An 18,700-nucleotide genomic window follows, 5' to 3' on the forward strand; every position below is an offset into this window, starting at 1 on the left:
ACTGGTCAGTATTCAGTAATCAGTATTCCTGGCTACCGTTACACCATGAAGACAAAAGATCACTCCGAGCAACTCAGAGAAAAGGTTATTGAAAAGTGTAAGTCAGGGGAGGGATACAAAAAAATGTCCAAGGCACTAAACATCCCCTGGAATTCTGTTAAATCCATCATCAAGAAATGGAAGGAATATGGCACATGTGTAAATCTGCCTAGAACAGGCCGTCCTCACAAACTGAGTGACCGTGCAAGAAGGACCTGAAGGAGTTACAAGCTTCAGCAGCTGAGATGGGAGAGACTCTGCATACAACAACTGTTGCCCGGGTTCTTCACCAATCAAAGCTTCATGGAAGAGAGCCACTGTTGAAAAAACGCACCTTCTTCCACTTGACCATGGAGCCTCCCACATGCCTTTTGGCGAACTCTAGTCGATACTTGAGTTTTTTCAACAGTGGCTCTCTTCCATAAAGCTTTGATTGGTTAAGAACCCGGGCAACAGTTGTTGTATGCAGAGTCTCTCCCATCTCAGCTGCTGAAGCTTGTAACTCCTTCAGAGTAGTCATAGGTGTCTTGGTGGCCTCTCTCACTAGTCTCCTTCTTGCACGGTCACTCAATTTGTGGGGACGGCCTGCTCTAGCCAGATTTACACATGTGCCATATTCCTTCCATTTCTTGATGATGGATTTAACAGAATTCCAGGGGATGTTTAGTGCCTTGGACATTTTTTTGTATCCTTCCCCTGACTTATACTTTTCAATAACCTTTTCTCTGAGTTGCTTGGAGTGATCTTTGGTCTTCATGGTGTAACGGCAGCCAGGAATACTGATTACTGAATACTGACCAGTGAATATGGACCTTCCAGACACAGGTGCCGTTATACTACAATCACTTGAAACACATTGACTGCACACTGATCCCCATTTCACTAATTGTGAGACTTCTAGCACCAATTGGCTGGACCTCTGTTGAATTAGGTCAGTCACTTTAAAGGGGGTGAATACTTATGCAATGACTTGTTTTTCATTACATATTTTTATTTAATTGACAAAACTGTGTAGAAATCTGTTTTCACTTTGACATTAAAGAAGGCTTTTTTGTGAATTTTTTGGTCAAAAAAGCCAACTTACTGTATATTGACCATGATTGATTTATAAAAGCAATAAAAGGGTAAAACATCCAAGGGGGTGAATACTTATGCAAGGCAATGTATTTCTCTGTTCAAATGGTTATGCTGTTTATTCTTCATGATCATACAGTGGATCTATAAAACTACTATAATGTAACTTTATCTCTCTTCTCTTACAGTTTATTTATCTTGACATTCAGATGACAAGTTTTTACCAATCAGAGACCAGAATTACCTACTCACTTCCGGTTTTACCACCAATACCCTGGTTGCCACCCATCCTCTACCGACAGCATCCACCTTGTTCATTAAGTTTAAATCATATGAGTGAGACTAAGGGTATTGGTGTTGGTTCCCATGGGAATAAACAAAGATAAACATCAAACAAAGATCACAAGTCTTTGGTTATTAATCAAAATGTTTTTTTAATTTTGATGGGACACAATTGAAGGAAGACAAGTCTTACATTGATTACATATCACGTGTGACACACAGCAGATCAAACATAGGCAATTGCTACTTCCGCATAGTTTGAGTGAGACAGTACATCTTACCTCTCATTTTGGTGCTCAAATGAATAGATTGAAGCCAGAAGGCAGTGCAGGGGATTCGTGTGGCTTGGAACCACTTCCCAGACAACTTCAAATGTGGAGCTAGACATTTGTGCAGTAAGACGCATGACCCTTTACATCAATTTAATAGGGATTGCACAAGAGAAGCATGCAAATTAAGTGGATTAAATGCTTGCAATCATTCTGAAGTATACTTTAGGTGACAATCTCAGTCTATTTGCTGTTAATGGGTGGATCAAAACTTATCCAGCCATCTCCTTCGCTGTCTGTCGGTAAACCTGTGTCGATAATCTTCTCGATAATTTTCAAAACAAAATATAAAGCTGGTTTTCCTTCCTTCACCCTAAACTGAATGAAGCCAAATCTGAATAAAATTGCATTAATTCTGACGGGGTATGTCAATGCAAGCATATGGCAACCTATTGCCATACAGCAGTAACATTAGCTACAGCAGTAACATTAGCAACAGCAGTAACATTAGCTACAGTTGTTAAACTAAAAATTAGAAATACACCTATAGGTTGTACTCTCAGCTGTCCCTCTTACTATGTTGTCCTTAAATCCACTGATACACCTGCTCTTGTGCAAAATATTTGTAACCTACTTTAGACAACTATGAAATAATATTAGAAAATAATGATTGAAAATGATTATTGCACTTCAGATTAAATAAGTGTGACCACTTGGACCAACTTAATCCATCAGTGATCTGAGCAGAATAAGCGGTTTTGTATGTACTGTACGTGAGAATATATTTCTAATAAACAAAGGTCATGGTTATCCAGTCTACAATAGTTCTCCCGGACCCACTTCCATTAACCATTTTGTGTTTACAGCCATTGCAGAAAAACTCAGTGTACTAGACAAGAAGCCACTATGTTTGCTGTCTAAGCCCAGTGTGCTGTTAAGCATTTTATATTTTAATGGAAAATAAGTGCCTGCAGTAGCAGCCACACAGCTGGGACCCACACCAAGCAGTCACAGTACAGCCATCACAGTGGAGGAAGCTTTCTGACATAAATGGTCACAACTGTAATTAGTTTATGATTCACAGAGAAGTGTTAGCTTGAATATTTATCCTTAACCTTGACAGTAGGATCAAGAATTAAAGCAATGTATAAGGTTTTCAAAGTTCACAGCCTCAGGCGTTTCACCCCATTCTTAGTTTGGCAGTGTCTCCCTGCATTCCTATCTTCAGTCTCCCAGTCTTCAAGATTCCTTCCTGGCCTTTCCATTCCTTCTCTCACTCTTCCTTCTGTGGAGCGTTCAAGATCTTCATCTACGCACTGTTTTCTTCCCCCTCCTCCTATTTCTTGCCATCTTCCTTGTCTCATTTGCAGCCTCCATGGGAGCTGTAGGGAGATTTTCGGAGGCCATATTTGTCCAGTAAACCACATCTTGTATGATACGATAGATCCACACCTTCAAAGCGAACAATCCTCCATCTGGCTCCTGTTGTACAGAGAGATAGAGAGAGAGAGAGAGAGAGAGAGAGCTCAAAGTAGCTGTTAGGTGAAAATTCACTCAAGTTACCTCAGGACTCCGGAGTTGCATACAAGTATATTTATTCAAAAACAATTGTCGGGCTCACTCATGTCCTGGCAGACAAGAGAGAGGCCCGGGTTCACTCCCAAACTTCAGCAGACGAGAGAGAAGCAAAGTTAAACACATCACACAAGGTTTATATAGAATGAAGTTAGAGTTCTCTGACGCCAAAGCACTAGAGATAAGCACGTGGTGGGTCTCCCACATCCGAGGTCATCTTGCTATGCTTTTTGCAATGTAATGCATCAGCAAGGCAGAACAGCCCTTGCTTATGCACACACACAGAGAAAGAAACCTCATGTTTCAGCTCACCAAGGCATATGATGTACACACATACATACTTGATTAAAGTCAGAGTTCATTTTTCTCTATCAGTAGCTTTGTTTTTTGACAATACTTAATTAAAACAATGAAATAATGCATAAAAACCAATGAGTAAATAAATCTAGTGTAATCAAGTTCTTCAAGTGGAATGATTTATTCAATCTGAACTTAAATGGGGCCAAACTGTAAACTGGAAAGATTTCCCAAAACGTTTTTACATTCTCATTATAGCCTTGACTGTGTACCATTATACTGGCTAGGAAGGAGGGAGGGCTGGGATACTACTTTTTCAGCTGATAAAGTTTGGTGATGACACAGATGGTGGCAGTGTGGTGATGTTTTAAATTATATAAATTATAAGCAGAGTAAACTATAGCTGTATGGGTTCCTACTCCTTGCAGAGCATGTTGCATAGCCAATGACCATGACCTTCCCATTATTCCTAGAGCCCATGTTCTATTGTTGGTAATGCAATGGAGCATTTGCGGATAGTTTTTGAACGACAATTATAACTGATAACTTTAGATGTACTGGCAGCTTTAATTAAGTTGGGGTGTGGGAGCTGCTAGATACTGCTATTATTGTATCAGCTTATATCAACAGGCAAACGGATTTAGAGCTGCACAGGCAGCATTCATAGCAACAGTATACATTAATCTGTCTCCTCTTTAAATAAATCAAGTGTAATTAATATGTAAATGTGTAGGTAAGTAATGTGTAAGTATATAATGTGGTATTATAAATGGCTTGATGAGTGCAGCGTCATTAATTCTATTTATTTTATATATTCAATTCTACACAAAATCAGTAGGTGAAGCAGGTAACATGATGCATACATCACCGCCAACAAATTACCTCTGCCCTCTCTTGTCCTGTCGCCACAGTTGCAGTACCAGCTCCATCCACTAGGAGGCTCTTGGTGCTCTGCAACAGGTGTCCCAGCCTCTCCTTGACCACTTTGCGCTGGCTCAGGTACTCAGTGCTCTCTTTGTCCCCGGGCAGCCCCAGCTCTGCATCCTCCAGGACTATGGCACGATCCAGGAGACCCTGGCACTGACCAAGGGCCGCGTGGACGAGCCACACCCTCTCCCCTGCAGGAAGATGTGACGCCAGGCGAGGCACAGATACGAGATGCTCCCCAGAGACAGCAGTTTGGGGAAAGCTCTCCTTCTCTTTCTGAAGACACAGAGATGAACAGAGAGGATGGAGGCATAAGGACAAAGACACAAAGGTTTGGTGAGAACTTAAATAAACAAAAGCCAAAAGCATGCAGACTTTTAAACGGTGTGGCTTTGAAGAGCACTAAAATATTAAGACAGGGCACATGTGGATGGCATTCTAAAGAAGGTTCTAGTATCTGCAGTGATCTGTAATGGAAAACCAGTGGAAAACAAGACTGTGGCTGTGAATGAGTTACAGGAGATGGGATCAGTCAGCAGAAAGGATATGAGGAAGGGGAGGGAGAGGCTGGCGTGTGTGTGCATGTGAGAGACAGAGAGAGACAGAGAGAGGAGTGTGTGTTTGTGTGTATGTGTGTTGTGGTGAATGTGTGTGTGTTGTGTTAGAGAGAGAGAGAGAGAGAGAGAGAGAGAGAGAGAGAGAGAGAGAGATGGTGGTAGTATTGTCTGCTGTGCTGTGCTGTGCTGTTCTGCCCCAGTGGATCACTTCCACCCCCAGTAACCTTGACAATGTAAAGAGCGTGGACTGAGTGATATGGAAAGCTTTGCATTACTCCATCATATAATCAAAGTAAGAAGTGTGTTTAAAAATGCACAAGCACATATGATGAAAGTAAAAAACAAAACTGTAGAATTCCCAGGCTTCTGATAATAAAATTATAATTGTACTGATACCTGGCTATACATTACGAGAGGGGGCTACCTTCTATCAGTCTAATGCCCCAATCACATCTCCTTTTGTTGATTCAGAAATTCTTTTAATGGACATCCCTTTTATATCTCAAGTCAAACAAGCTGTAACATGAGCTTGTTCAGAGTGACACCACAGAATTTTCTTGCCTTGTCACAGTGCCTTCTAAGAGGCTGTGCTTGTTCACCTGGACCAAACATAGAATATTTCATTCTAGGAGGAGCAATTAGCAGGAGTTCTTTACAATCAACCATTACAGTGGTCTCCATGCCCAATTTCAGTATGAGATGAATGAGGTCTGCAAACAATACAAAGGCAAAGTGAATCTACATGTTGGCAGAAAAGACTGTCATCTTCAAAAGGTTACATTCCAAGCCGCTCCCTCTCTCCAATCAGCCCCAACAAGCTACAACACTGTGCCATAGCCTAAAGGTGACTGGGATATTAGAAGAGATTCATGGGGCATTCATGGCAGTAAACCAATCCCCTCAGTTATTATTATTATTATTTCAAAGTTACATCCTTACGTACAAATTTCCCTCCAAAGTAGGCCTACACTGACCACTTTCATTTCCCCTCTCTTCCGACACTCATCTTTATTATCAAACTTCATTCATTTTATAAGCAGACATTCATGTTTGCTGGGAAAAAAACATGACGCAAGAGGAAGTTGTAGTGGAAAAGAGGTGAACATCATAAGGCTACATCTCAAGTGCTAATGCAATCATCAATCACAAGTATACAGAGTATACAGACTACTCACATAGAGGTCCAGAAGTCGGACACTTTCCGTATTCAACAGCCGGGCAAGCTGAACAGTCTTCCCTGCTCGGTAGCCTCCTGTCAGCTGTCTGCCGTTTGCTCCTGTCCCAGCCATAGATAGCGGAGAACTCCACAAGTTGTGCGACGACGAGGACTTCAGTTCTTGTTCGCCTAATGCTCCACAGCGCACCCAATCAGTCTTCTCATTAATATCCACAACGTCTCCAAACTAAAGCTTAAACTCTCTCTGTAGGTGTCAAAACGAAACGTAGGCTATGTAAAAAATAAAAAAAAAAGCTGGTTTGTCGTGCTCTCGGTAAATGCATCACCAGTTGAGTATTCCTCGAACTTTCGGTAAACTAAATGCTGCCCCCTCAGTTGTTAAATTCCAACCTTTCCCTAACTCTCCTCCCCCTTGCATCGAGGTGTATGGAATTTAACGGGATGAAAGCGTGCACTGGGAGGAGTCACGGTGAATAGGGCAAATGTATGACAGTTATAACTGTACTAATTAGAATTAGAACTGTACTAATTAGAATAGGTTACTGGCGGAGAAGCACAGGTGACCTTTCGGAAATGATAACACGGCTCAAGACCTTAAGGTTCCATGACTAATAGCTGTGCAAAAAAAGCAGAATGAATAACAACATGTAAATTATTTTACCTAAACAAACATAAAGAATAAAATAACATCGACACATATATAATGCAGTAGCCTATTAATCAGTTTTACTGATATGTTTTGTTTTTCAAATAGGCCTGTGCCCTCCGGCTATTTGCTTAGGTCGTTTTCAAGCTTAAAGTCAGGATTTTTGATGTTGCTTTTCTTCAGTCCGACTTCATTTCCAGCAAGTCTGTCACTTATGCGTCATATCCACAAAACGTAGCCTACAAAATATAGTAACACAGACAAACGTGTGGGCAAGTTGAAGTGCCTAATTAACATCCCATGCATGACATCATAGTCTTTGTGATCAATTTAAAGGCTATATTAAATAGTTGCCCCTATTTAAGATCCCATTGTTAGGCCTACTGAAATAATTACAATATTGGAGTTGGCTAGATTGTAGTCACGATTTAGGACGGAAAAGGTCAGACATGTCCAAACTAGTCGAATTACCAGTTTTTTTTCCCCTTCATTATTTCTTGTAATTACTACTCCAACACACGCGAGGGCAGGTTTGTGCTCCCGTTTGCATTGTATTTCCACCATTTTGGCTCATCACAGAAGCATTTATAGCGTCTACTATATGTGTCCGTGGAGGAGACTCTGGTGGGTTTATTTGGTCAATCCCGCAACCTCAAAATCAAAGTCTTGAAGTTTGGGAGTCTACCTTGCACCAAACTAGTCGTAAGCTGCCTAAGATACCTTGTATCTTTCGCAAGTTATCATCGTATTTGCAACATTAGCAACATCGGATAGCATTAAGCATCTGGAGATTGTAATTTTATGTTAAACTGGGTAGCTTCAGGTGGGCTATAGCTTATCTAGCGTGTCAACAAACATTAGGTTATGAACTCTCTCGTCTGTTATGGGTTGTCGTCTGATTCTGATAGCGACAGTGATGTGAAAAAATGCCGTCAAGAGTAAGTTATTAAATCTTCTCACTAAAATTAACTCTTGCAAGAATAAACCTGCGGAGAGAGTATGGTCAGCTCAAGCCATCAGTGCTTCATGGTTTTAATGTGAATATAAACTTGTTTATCATTTTATCTATTTTGTTTCTGTCTATTTTTTTACAGGGGAGAGACGGCAAGTGGGAAAACCGAGCCAGCGACACAGCAGAAAAAGGGACGTAACTTCCTACTGGAATCCGGTTCAGCATCCAGCGATTCTGAACCCGAAGGTGATTATGATGATGATGGTGGTGATGATGAGGAGAAGTGCTATGATGCCCGGACGGAGCCTCCCTTGCCCATTCAGCAACATATACCTGAGGAGGCCATTCCTCCTGCATCATCCACCCTAAAGGCCAACAAGCTGCCGCCCCCACCTCTTGGGACGAGTAGTGGTCTGGTGGGCAGTAGTGTTTTTGCCAACCCATTTAAGGAACAGGCTGATGAGCGACTGAATGTACTGCAGAAACATGTGCCGCTTACACTGCAGGCTAGACCTGCACAGATAGGTGGTAAGAAAATTTGCATAGGCTACAGGAAGGATGGACGTTGCCGGTTTGGGAGCCGATGTAAGTTTGCTCATGACAGTGATCTCCAAAATACAGCCACCCCGGTCCCTGATGAGGGCCCAGAAACCTCCTCAGACCAGCCCAGCCCAACTCTGTTATCATCACAAACCCATGATTGTCAGACTCCCCTGCTTCAAAAACAGGGGCGCGAAGAGGGTGGATCAGAGGAGGGGCGTATGAAGAAGAGGAGAGTTGGCCTCAGTGAAACACTCATCCCTCCAAAGCGGGCGTTAAAGCAGTTTGACATGCAGAGGCAAAAGGACAGAGTAACTCCTTTCTGAGAGGATATGATGATGTATTTGTCTGTGTGTGACAGTGTGTGAGTTTAGTGATCCAAGGCATGGAGAGGCCGTCTGTAATTGTGAAACGGTTAATTCTCGCTTGTTCTGCATTTAAAAATGATTCTAAGGCCCCATTTACCTACATAATGATGAATGGTATACACTGGACTGTCCTTCGTAGTTCACTATGTACAGATTGGAAAACCTTACCAACATTTGAGACGCCAGCCTTTTGGTTTTAAAACCAATGGCAGTGGCTAGATGAACACCCATTTCTGGAGCCTAAAGGCTTGTGAAATATGATGCTGTTGGTAAAATAAATTATGTATTAGTTATGCTGTACATGTTATTACATACCATCCACTCCAATGTCCGTTCTATGTGCCAAAATATGCTGCAAGTTAGCCAGAAAAAAATATTGTGCTTTTCCAAGCCTATCAGTGATATAACTACCTCAGAAACTTTTGGAGGCCCTGAGAACTCAGAGTTATTGAGACCAAAAAGTCCTCAAAACAACATGTATTTCCATCATGCACTTCCCATAACTAACCTTTAATAGAATACAAATAAAACATAAGATGAATTTTAACAACAAAATGTAGGTGTTAAGACTAGTGATGCTTTAAATGCACTTGCAAGTCCAGTGAGCTACCATTGAGGTTTAAAGTGGTATGATTAAGTGGTTAGATGTTCCTTATACCACGGCTATGCTAATTTGGAGATCATGTCTGAAGTCTCTACTAACAAATTCAAATACATTTTATTCATATAGCACCAATAAGAATCGAAATTGTCACTAGGTGCTTTACAGAGCTCAGAGCCTGAACAAACTAACACAACTGAAGCATTATAATACCTTGACATTAAAATATGTTTTTAATAACTGCAACTGTATTAAATTCATAATGGCCGTTCAGACAGCCAAGACCATAGTGGCTCCAAAGACAGTTTGTCAGTTTTGTAATGGCCATTCTGCCTCAGGAGTATAGGCTTCCACTGTCAAGCAGCTCTTAATGTTCATCAGCTAAACCTATGTAATTTGCACTTTCATGTGAAGAAAATATGTGAATGTTTGAAGATATTTGTGCATGGAACTGTTATGCCTATGATGGCTTGAACCATCTGCTTGCTATTGCATTTTGATTGGTTCGCTGGCTCTGACCTGTGAAGAAACCCCATAAAAAAAACATGTAGTTGTTCGATCCAAGCCAACCATAGTGGGCTTAGCAGCTTGTTATAGGTTAGCCCGTCATGAAACATGTCTGCCGGTAGCATCAAGGTCAACCTTTCCTTAACCCACTCTATTGTCACTCCAATTATAACAACTTTTCCACTTCCCTCTCTTTCTTTTCTTACTTATCTAGAGGAAGTATTTAGAGTACTTTTAATGGTTAGTGGTTAGATCATTCCTTTTGAATCCAAATGTCACTTTAACTTGGACAAAAATGTCTTCCATGTGTACTTAAAGAGCTGACCAAACACTATTAGATCAAAGTATTACCACTAAATAAGACAAAACCATGTTCTATTGCAGCTTTTATTTCATTCTGATGTGGTTAATAAATATATGTTCTTTTGGTGCTTTCTGATGTGATTTTAGCAAGTAAATACACAGTAATCCACAGGTGTGAAGTAACAAAGCGGGTAAGTCAGAATGAAAAAAGAAGGATACATGGCAGATATGCCAGTGGACTTCCATATTTTATATTGAAAATCCAGATACCCAGTGTCTTTCAATCAACTAAACACACACACAATATTGTGATGGTTATAGAGGACTAAAACTGTTTATGTACAAAAAACAATGACAACTTAAACACAATTTTCCCTGATACAGACTGTTCTAAAAACCTACCAAATGTTACGCTGATTACATACAAGATATTTGTGATCCTATACGGTTTTGTGTCATAAGGGTACAGTAAGAAGATGGGATCGGGGTATGAAGTCTTCATTTAGGCCAGAATGTCACATCAGGCAAAAATGTCTGACCGAATCCTACTGGATCTCTAGTGAGTTTGTTGGTTAAATATTTGCTTGACAGAATTCCAGACTCATCTCTTCTTTCTCTACACATCATTCATACCTGCTATCTATATGAGTCCATGTTGTACCTGACCTTCTGATCCATGGGTCAAAACCGGCCCTCCCCCTTCACTGCTCCTTTCCCAAACCCCTCCAATGTCCCCCGTTTCCCCATTCTCGCCCCCCTCCCACACTACACCTGTGTCTCCTGGCTCTTGAGCAGAGGAAGAATTAGAGGGAGGGGGGGAGGAGGAAGAAGGTGCTGGGTCATGGCTAAACCCCAAAGTCTCCCGGCAGTCAGTGGGGTCCTCCTGTACTACTTGGGTGAGGAGAGTGGGGTTCGCAGGGTGCCCTGGGTCTGGGGCCCTCTGGACAGCTTGACTTTGCTGCTGCTGATGTTGGGCCACTGGCTGGAGGGTAAGCTGCTGTTGAGGGGTGGCTGAGAGCAAGGGAAGCTGCTGAATGTGAGCCTGCTGCTGCTGTGCGGGAACACTCTGGGCCACAGGCTGGAAGGTCATATGGAGGATCTGTGTCTGCATCTGTGGACTGTAGGCTTGCAGGGTGATCTGCTGTGGCTGGTGCTTCTGCTGGGTCACAAGAGTCTGGCCGGAGTGCAGGGTCAGCTGGTGGATCTGGGGAGCCTGAGTGACAGTCGGTGAGACCGTGGACACAAACTGAAGGGGCATTTGCAGCGCGTGGGTGTGGGCAGGCAGAGCAGCATGAGACGCCTGGTGCTCCTGCGAGCTGACGCTGTTACCCTCGTCCTCAGTGGCGGGCTGCATGGCGAGTGTGACTGGGACCTGCATGGTATGGAGGGTATGGGTGTCCTCGCCCACAACCACCACCTGGGTCTCTGGCTGCTGCTGCTGCTGCTGCTGCTGCTGCTGCTGCTGCTCCACCCCAGACACCGGGTTAGAGGAGGAGGCCTCTAGCAGAGCTCCAGGGGTGGTGATGAGGGCCCCGGCATTTGCGGCTAGTGCTTCAGCGATCAGCACCTCTGGGTGGCTTTTGGCCTTATGGGCCACCACACTGTCCTTCTTTTCAAACTTCTTGCCACAAATGCCGCAGGAGAACTGGTAGAAGGCGTCAGCATCGTGCTTCTTCATGTGCCAGTTCAGAGATGCCTTCTGGCGACATGTGAAGCCACAGATCTCACACCTGACACAGAGAGAGGGAGGGATGTTGTAGGAGTGAATGAAAAGAGAGAAATGGGAGAGAAAGTAAGATAAGAGACAAAAATGATGATGTCTAGTTAATCGATCTGATGTATTTGATTTTAGCTTCTCAATTTGATTTTAGTAGTCTAGAAACTAAGAAATGTGCTCATGGACATATTGTAACAACAGGGAATCATACACATCTACAAGAGTGATACAAAAGCAATTCCACAGGTAATGTGGGGCACTTTGAAACACGCAGAAGAAGGTTGTTTATCATTCAGTTAGGCATACGTGTGTGTCATACTCACTGCAGTGGTTTCTCCCCAGTGTGAATCATACGATGCACAGCCAGGTTGTGTGAGCTTTTGAAGGCACGAGCACAGAACTCGCAGATGTAGTCTCTCTGATCTGTGACATAATGAAGGATGCTCAGGTTGACAATGAGTATTACCTCTACAGTGACCTTTGTGAATATCCTGTGTTGAGAAGACAATTATGGGAGTGGAAGCTGGAAGTGACACTGGCAGGAGGGGTGAACTCCTCCTTCCTGGCAATGTGCATGGCACTTACGTAAATAACTGACAGGCAGGGAGATCACAGAAGTGTTGATACTTTAGTAACACATTACAAGGGGTTCCCCACAGACCCTTTATTTCTTCTGTCTATATCCGCACCAGCGGTGAGCTCACATAGTTGAGCACAACTAATCCTCACAGCTGTGCCCTTCTTCTCACTGAACAGAGCCCTCCAAGGCGTGTCTGGGCTGTTTCCCTCTCTCCTTCATGCCCTGTAGGATCAGTGAATTATCCAAACATACACTGTACCTGTATGGTGCTTGGCGTGACGCAGAAGCTGTTTCTGCAACCGGAACAGTCTACCACAAGAGGGGTGAGGACACACATACTTTTTCTTCAACAAGTGTTGATATTTAATATGGTGCTGAGAAGAGAGAGAGGGGGGGGGGGGCAGAGAAACAATATGAGAACCGCCAAGGAAAATACCAACAAAACAAAACAAAGCAACAATTACAGTCAGAATAGCCTCAAGTGTAATTGCTGTGGTTTCTATGGCAAACCTGAAGGTAGCGAGGGTGAGCCAGCACAGTCCCGCACCCTTCCATCTCACAGCGCACATACTGCACTGGTGGCTTCTTCCTGTGTGGGTACAAGCAGATGAGAGCCAACGTCAATCACTGGGGTGTCACATCCCCCAAAATAAACATAGATGAAGTTTAAATCGAGACTGAAATCAGACACTGTGGGTTTAATAGATGACCACTTCAGACTGCGTGGGCTCTATTTGTCTTCTTTTTCGGAAACCAATTAGTGCTCTAGAAGTGGATTTTCCAATACATTGTCTTTTAAAACAGGTGGGAGAGGGATGGCAACAACTTTACCTTCTTTTTGGAAGCCGAGGACTTTTGTCATCCTTTCGCCGCCTACCCCTCCTGAAGATTGGAGAAGTCGGATTATTATAATTGAAACCTTCAGGCTTTATTACTTCACCTTTACACATTCAGCCAACTGTCTACATCGTACCAAAATAATTCTGAACATGACGTGAACTGAAAGTTCCAATTTCCGAGTTATAATTTAACATGTCTGTGAGGGATATGCCTCATGAACTTGAGAGCTTCACGAGATACAAAGCACAGGTTCACGAGATACAAAGCACAGGCCCAACAGATTTACTCCTTCAAACTACGGATTCACCATTCTGTTCAAAACTAAATGTTATTTTCACTCAAAACCAGTGTTTCCTCTCCAATGCCTTCCATCAAGGAAAAGGTTGAGACTGCCTTGTTTTATAACGGAGCGGCTCATGAAGAGGGAACTGCACTCCCAATGGCTCAGCTCAGGTTTAACTGCAGTTCAGCACTGTCACAATTTAGAGCAGATTATTACCATTTTAAAAAGGTATGTTTTTGTAGGTAATTAGTTTTTGTAACATCCCCAAATGTTATGGTTTATGGTCATGTTGGGGGCATTACAAACACACCGTTTTGTTCTTACAAACTGCCTGGGCTATTCACTATGTAGTTTGATACTTTGAGTCGGAAACCACCTCGAAATTTAGGAACAACTTTTACAGCATGGTTTTGCAAAATATCTTTATACCTTGGTTAGCAAGCTAAGCTAGCTTTTATTAGTGCCAATTGTAGAGTTGTTGGTGTTTGCAAACCTAAGGCAGGTTTTATCTTCTCTTAGCATTAAAAGATGTGGCAGGTAATCATCATGTTTAATCAGTATTTAATCAAGTATAACGTGTTAATCCAAACTTTTGACCTGATGCCTGTGCGATATCACACATGGTGGAAAGTTCATGTTCATGTCTGTGTTTACAAAAGCTTGCAACATGCTTTACTAACAGTATTAAGACTCAGCTAAACCATATGTCCAGCAGATTTTAAACTCACTTCCTGGGTGGCTCTGCGACTTCTCCAAACTCATTTTCCAGCTTCACATCTCCACTTTCACCACCCTCTGTCTTTATCTCAGGTTCCTTGTCTCTGGGTGGAGCTCTTTCTTTTCTCTCCTTATTTCGGGAAGGGTGCTTGCGCCTTGGTTTATGTGGGTCCCTGATGTAGGCACAGTGCAGATAGATGAGAGAGGTTGCAATCATTTAAGCATAAGACCACACTCACAAACACATGTATAGGCATGTGCATACTGTCACATACAGAGTACCTCTCAGCCTTTGGGTCATAGCTCTGGTCATTCAGGTCGTCCCTGAAGGGTACGTCTTCATCACTGCTTAACCCCTCCTCTCCTCCACTGTAAAAGATCAGCCGTGTACTTCAATTTTACATGTCATGTGCAAGCAACCATGTCTGTCCCATTTTACCCACATTGGGGTACCCTTCTCAGGTAACCCTAAGAACCCTAAGAATCATGGACAAACTAATCCAAAGCATGCTGTTTATGTACTGATACATAACAAAATGTTTGTATCCTTGGATAAGACAAACAAACAAAAAACTATTTTTTATTAAACTACCAAATGTTATTAACATTTCTCATATCCAAGTAGGAAACAATTTAATCAGATGGATGAGGCTTGTATCTCTGGTTTCTCGCTAAGGAGATGGACACATACCTCTGAGACTGAGGGTGGTAGTTCTGGTCTTGTGAGTCAGCTCGGAATGGTGGTTCCTCTTCCTCCTCAGGGAGATGTGCTTTCTCAGAACAGTCCTCATCCTCCTTCTTTTCCCTGCACACATCAGTGAAGACAGTCACCAGGGTAAAAACATGGCCGCTGGTTCTGCTTCAAGTTCAAGGCTTACCAACTCCATGTTATTTGTTTGTATGTGTGTGTGTAAAGCAACTCACTTGCCCACTGCTTTCCTCCCAGCTGTCTTATCTGTCACAACTAAACAAAAAAGGACAAAAAATCATTAGTATTAATATAATGACAAAACCTTTTTCGACCAGAATCATGGATACTGACATAACCTGAACCTAAATGCACTTTTTATCTTAACGTACCACAGAATGTGTCAGCGTCTGGCTCACTTTTACAGACCACCCTGGGTGACCCACCAGCCTGCCGAGTGGAGGGGGTCTTTGATCGGCCCTGAGCCTGGCTTCGTCTAGAGCGAGGGGCTGGAAAGAGGCAGGAATCAGAATAGAGGTGATGAAAATGTCCAGAATTCCACATAGAGATGTTTTATGTTCATGATGGAAGTAACAGAAAATACACTTACCTCGTGTAACTGTGGAATCCCTTTTACTTTCTTCACTATAATATAAATGAAAGGCAGAAAGAGGGGTGAGGAGGGGGGGGGGGGGGGGGGGGGGGGGCGGCTATGTGATTAGTTGATTAGGTTTGCCATAGAAGTGTTGTTGGCATATATAATCGATGAACTTTACAAACAAGACACTTGAAGGAAACTCACAAGGCCAACTGTTCATACCAATGGCTAAGATTAAATGGGTGATTTGATGTTATACCCTGTCAGTAGGCTATATGTAAGTCTACTTGGTACGTTAACCATGACTTTTGTCTTGCACCTGTACCCAACCTGGGACAGATGTTCACACCTTCTCATAAAATTGCTGAAGTTCGTACCCCTCCCATCTTAAAGGAGGTGTGCAATGAGGTATCAACAGACCTTACTCATCGAAGAGGTGGACCATACATATTTATCAGTAGAGGTCAAGTAGACTGTACTACTGAAACGAGCAGCATTATCTAGCAATCCACGACCACCAGCTGTTTAGCTACTTTGTAAGAATTTCGTGAGACACATTCAAACTAACGGGTTTTGAAAACAGCTCAAACCACAACACTTACTTTGCATCTCCTCTGACTATATAGCACTAATAGTATTTCAAAGTATCGTTACCCTGTAGCCGGCCTGGAATAATCCCCAGTCTCACTGCCCACCTCTGTGGTGCTAGCAGCTGCAGTGTTTCTTCGCCGCCGAGGATTTGCAGGTTTTCTCCGTCGGTTAGAATCGGGATCACGGCCAGGCTCCTCCGTATCCTCGCTGGCCTCGTTAAGCCTCCAAGCCGGCACTGCTCGGGTTGATCGGTCACGTAAAACCCGACCAGACGCGGGGGTGCTCGATGCAGCGCCGTTCCTATTTGGCGAGTTGGAAACCTCGGTCTTAAGGCGATATGCTCCGCGTCCTCTTAATGCTCTCCGCGGGCTGGACACGGCACCCTGGGACGGGGATGTTTGCGCGGCCTCCTCCTTAGCTATTGCTAGCTGCCTCTCCTCTTTGTTACCGACTGTTTCAGACATTTGCGGTTCCATAACCGCGGATATATTATAATGTATCCTACCTTTAGTCCCGAAGAGTTAATTATAATTTCTTGGTTTGAGAAGGCAGAAAGGTTGAGTGTAAAATAAGGTAACAGTTTGATTATTAAAGGCCCTAATCCGACTGGCAAACATGTTTCACTGAGGGCTTCAGTCTCTGCTGAAAATCAGATGCATATATTTATTTAACATTTGCTCAAAACTTATTTAATATCTATGATAACTATGCAAAATTCATTTTTAAAGAACCCGACACTATTTTTATGTTCTTAAAGCTATAGCAAACCACACTATTTGCACGCCTCTATACCGTCGTCTTCCAGTGCGCTTTGTCGCGTCTCCTTTAAGCAAAAATAAAGCAAGGGTGACCTCATGAGCAACACCCATGCAGCACCAACAGGGGTGAACAAATGTACGCTATACAAGATCCGTGTAGTGTCATCGACTTCCAACAGCCTATCCGAATTACACGCAGTCAGTTTTGCGGCGCAGGATGTAGCCTACCGATTAAAACTTGATGTTCGTGTTTTATCATGGTCCCTACGATGTAGCCCTATGTGTTCCACGAATTCACTGTAGATTCATTGAAATGTAGGCTAGTTTTTTGTTATTATCATATAAATTATATCAGATGTATTGACAAAGCAATGCAACAGGCAACATACTTATGCACGTTAATTAGTTTAAAATGAATAGTCTAGGCCTGCTCCAGACATAATGAAGATTGGCTGCCGCCATTCTTCGTCAAACGTCTTGTTAATTTCTGTTTGGCAAATTTTAAAATATATGGTTAGGCCTACATAACATAAATACTAGTAGGCAATAGCTCATAATGGTGGTTATGGTAATTTGGTTTGTATAAAAATTACTGGTCTGTGCATTGTTCCCTAGAGAAGAGTAGTGCAGCCTCCTTCATGCTTAACTGTACGAAAAACTGTCGTACCATAGGTGACCACAACGGGGCATTGCTGTCTTACAGTTTCTCTCAACATTTATGTCCGTTGAGATGTTTTAAAAACAATTAAACCATGCAGAATAAATTCTACTAAAATGAAAGACATTATATGAGTAAGAATACATTGTTAGCAGTCATTCTTTCAGTGGACTATTCAGTGTCACACGGTGTGTCTTCTCCAACAGTAGGCTATAATGGAAAAAGTGCTACATGAAGTTGAAGTGCTACATGTATCCACTGGCTAGGATTTTTTTGTTTTTTTATGAGGTCCCTCTTCCTATGTTTTTCACTGAAAAAATGTGTCGACTAAATATTGGATACACCCAGATAAGCTTTGGAGACTAAATATTGGATACTCCCAATATTAGCCTATGTAAACCACAATCACAAAAGCACATCTGTGGTTCCTGTTATTGTAAGTATAGGGCACCAAGTGTATAAGACCTTTTTCGTAGACAGGATGCTTCCTGTACTACGAAAAGCATTAATTCATTATGAAACCATAATGCATTTTGTCGATGAAAAACACAAAGACGTTAGCGTCCACATACTGTAAGTTGGAGAAAGCTCGTCCTTCTGTGCACAGAAAACAAACCTGATTATTCACGTTGTGCACTAAATTGACCATTGAGCTTTTCATTTTGTGGACTTAAGGCTGAATGCACTTCTCACTTTGTGGACAAAATAAACTGATTTTGTAGACAAAAGTAATTCGGTCCACCTAGCCTAATAGTTGACATACCTTTGTGCAGGGACAGACATTTTGGGGAGCAGGTGCTCAAACTAAAAAACAGCACCCCAGCTATATATGAAAACATATATCGTTCTACCTAGGCCTATGAGCTATAGCTCAACGCACTTTTACTAAGAACCCATAGCCTTTTGATAGTGTGAAGGTGTGGATCATACTGAACATGTCCTTGATATGTCACCGCATTGATGTCAACATTGCTACAGCTCTATCAGTTCACAAGAAAGGGTTGACAGATAGGCCAACGTTTCTAAGACTAATAACCATGTCATTCATATTTACTTGTTATACGGTTATATGTGGCTTGACAAAATAACAAGCAGAGTTCACTTGTTTTCCTTGACAAGTCTATTTTTCGCCAGTCTAGCTTGTTTGTTATCTTCG

The 18,700-nt window shown here is 42.4% G+C and overlaps 3 protein-coding genes across 4 annotated transcripts; 1 reads left to right on the forward strand and 2 right to left on the reverse strand.

The window, feature by feature from the left end:
• Positions 1 to 1,527: 1,527 nt before the first annotated feature.
• On the reverse strand, positions 1,528 to 6,646 carry cntf (ciliary neurotrophic factor). The gene is made up of 3 exons (XM_012818886.3): positions 6,196 to 6,646; positions 4,419 to 4,739; positions 1,528 to 3,146 (listed from the first exon to the last, which is right to left on the reverse strand). The coding sequence occupies exons 1-3, from the start codon at positions 6,307 to 6,309 to the stop codon at positions 2,970 to 2,972; spliced, it is 612 nt and encodes a 203-aa protein (XP_012674340.1). The 5' UTR covers positions 6,310 to 6,646; the 3' UTR covers positions 1,528 to 2,969.
• Positions 6,647 to 7,364: 718 nt separating this feature from the next.
• On the forward strand, positions 7,365 to 9,001 carry si:ch211-113e8.11. Of its 2 annotated transcripts, none has more exons than XM_031559932.2 (2): positions 7,365 to 7,467; positions 7,938 to 9,001. In XM_031559932.2, exons 1-2 carry the CDS (start codon positions 7,445 to 7,447, stop codon positions 8,659 to 8,661), a joined length of 747 nt encoding a protein of 248 aa, XP_031415792.1. In that variant the 5' UTR covers positions 7,365 to 7,444; the 3' UTR covers positions 8,662 to 9,001. The 2 variants fall into 2 exon arrangements, with proteins under 2 accessions (XP_031415792.1, XP_031415791.1); XM_031559931.1 differs by having other exon boundaries at positions 7,398 to 7,781.
• Positions 9,002 to 10,184: 1,183 nt separating this feature from the next.
• On the reverse strand, positions 10,185 to 17,010 carry zfp91 (ZFP91 zinc finger protein, atypical E3 ubiquitin ligase). The gene is made up of 12 exons (XM_012818909.3): positions 16,192 to 17,010; positions 15,550 to 15,584; positions 15,332 to 15,448; positions 15,176 to 15,215; positions 14,943 to 15,056; positions 14,534 to 14,620; positions 14,263 to 14,424; positions 13,243 to 13,293; positions 12,922 to 13,000; positions 12,671 to 12,785; positions 12,155 to 12,254; positions 10,185 to 11,844 (listed from the first exon to the last, which is right to left on the reverse strand). The coding sequence occupies exons 1-12, from the start codon at positions 16,602 to 16,604 to the stop codon at positions 10,755 to 10,757; spliced, it is 2,403 nt and encodes an 800-aa protein (XP_012674363.2). The 5' UTR covers positions 16,605 to 17,010; the 3' UTR covers positions 10,185 to 10,754.
• Positions 17,011 to 18,700: the final 1,690 nt, after the last annotated feature.

Source organism: Clupea harengus, chromosome 22 (genome assembly GCF_900700415.2).
Source record: "Clupea harengus chromosome 22, Ch_v2.0.2, whole genome shotgun sequence".
Classification (NCBI taxonomy): domain Eukaryota; kingdom Metazoa; phylum Chordata; class Actinopteri; order Clupeiformes; family Clupeidae; genus Clupea; species Clupea harengus.

What these genes read in the sequence shown, in the direction of transcription:
- cntf (XM_012818886.3), bottom strand. Translation starts at nt 6,309, where the DNA reads ATGGCTGGGACAGGAGCAAACGGCAGACAGCTGACAGGAGGCTACCGA. An exon ending in TCCGACTTCTGGACCTCTAT is followed by an intron (nt 4,740 to 6,195) that starts GTGAGTAGTCTG and finishes CTGTGTCTTCAG; the next exon opens with AAAGAGAAGGAGAGCTTTCC. An exon ending in CAGGACAAGAGAGGGCAGAG is followed by an intron (nt 3,147 to 4,418) that starts GTAATTTGTTGG and finishes TCTGTACAACAG; the next exon opens with GAGCCAGATGGAGGATTGTT.
- si:ch211-113e8.11 (XM_031559931.1), top strand. Translation starts at nt 7,708, where the DNA reads ATGAACTCTCTCGTCTGTTATGGGTTGTCGTCTGATTCTGATAGCGAC. An exon ending in GTGAAAAAATGCCGTCAAGA is followed by an intron (nt 7,782 to 7,937) that starts GTAAGTTATTAA and finishes ATTTTTTTACAG; the next exon opens with GGGAGAGACGGCAAGTGGGA.
- zfp91 (XM_012818909.3), bottom strand. Translation starts at nt 16,604, where the DNA reads ATGGAACCGCAAATGTCTGAAACAGTCGGTAACAAAGAGGAGAGGCAG. An exon ending in GGATTCCACAGTTACACGAG is followed by an intron (nt 15,449 to 15,549) that starts GTAAGTGTATTT and finishes GCCTCTTTCCAG; the next exon opens with CCCCTCGCTCTAGACGAAGC. An exon ending in TACCACCCTCAGTCTCAGAG is followed by an intron (nt 14,621 to 14,942) that starts GTATGTGTCCAT and finishes GATCTTTTACAG; the next exon opens with TGGAGGAGAGGAGGGGTTAA.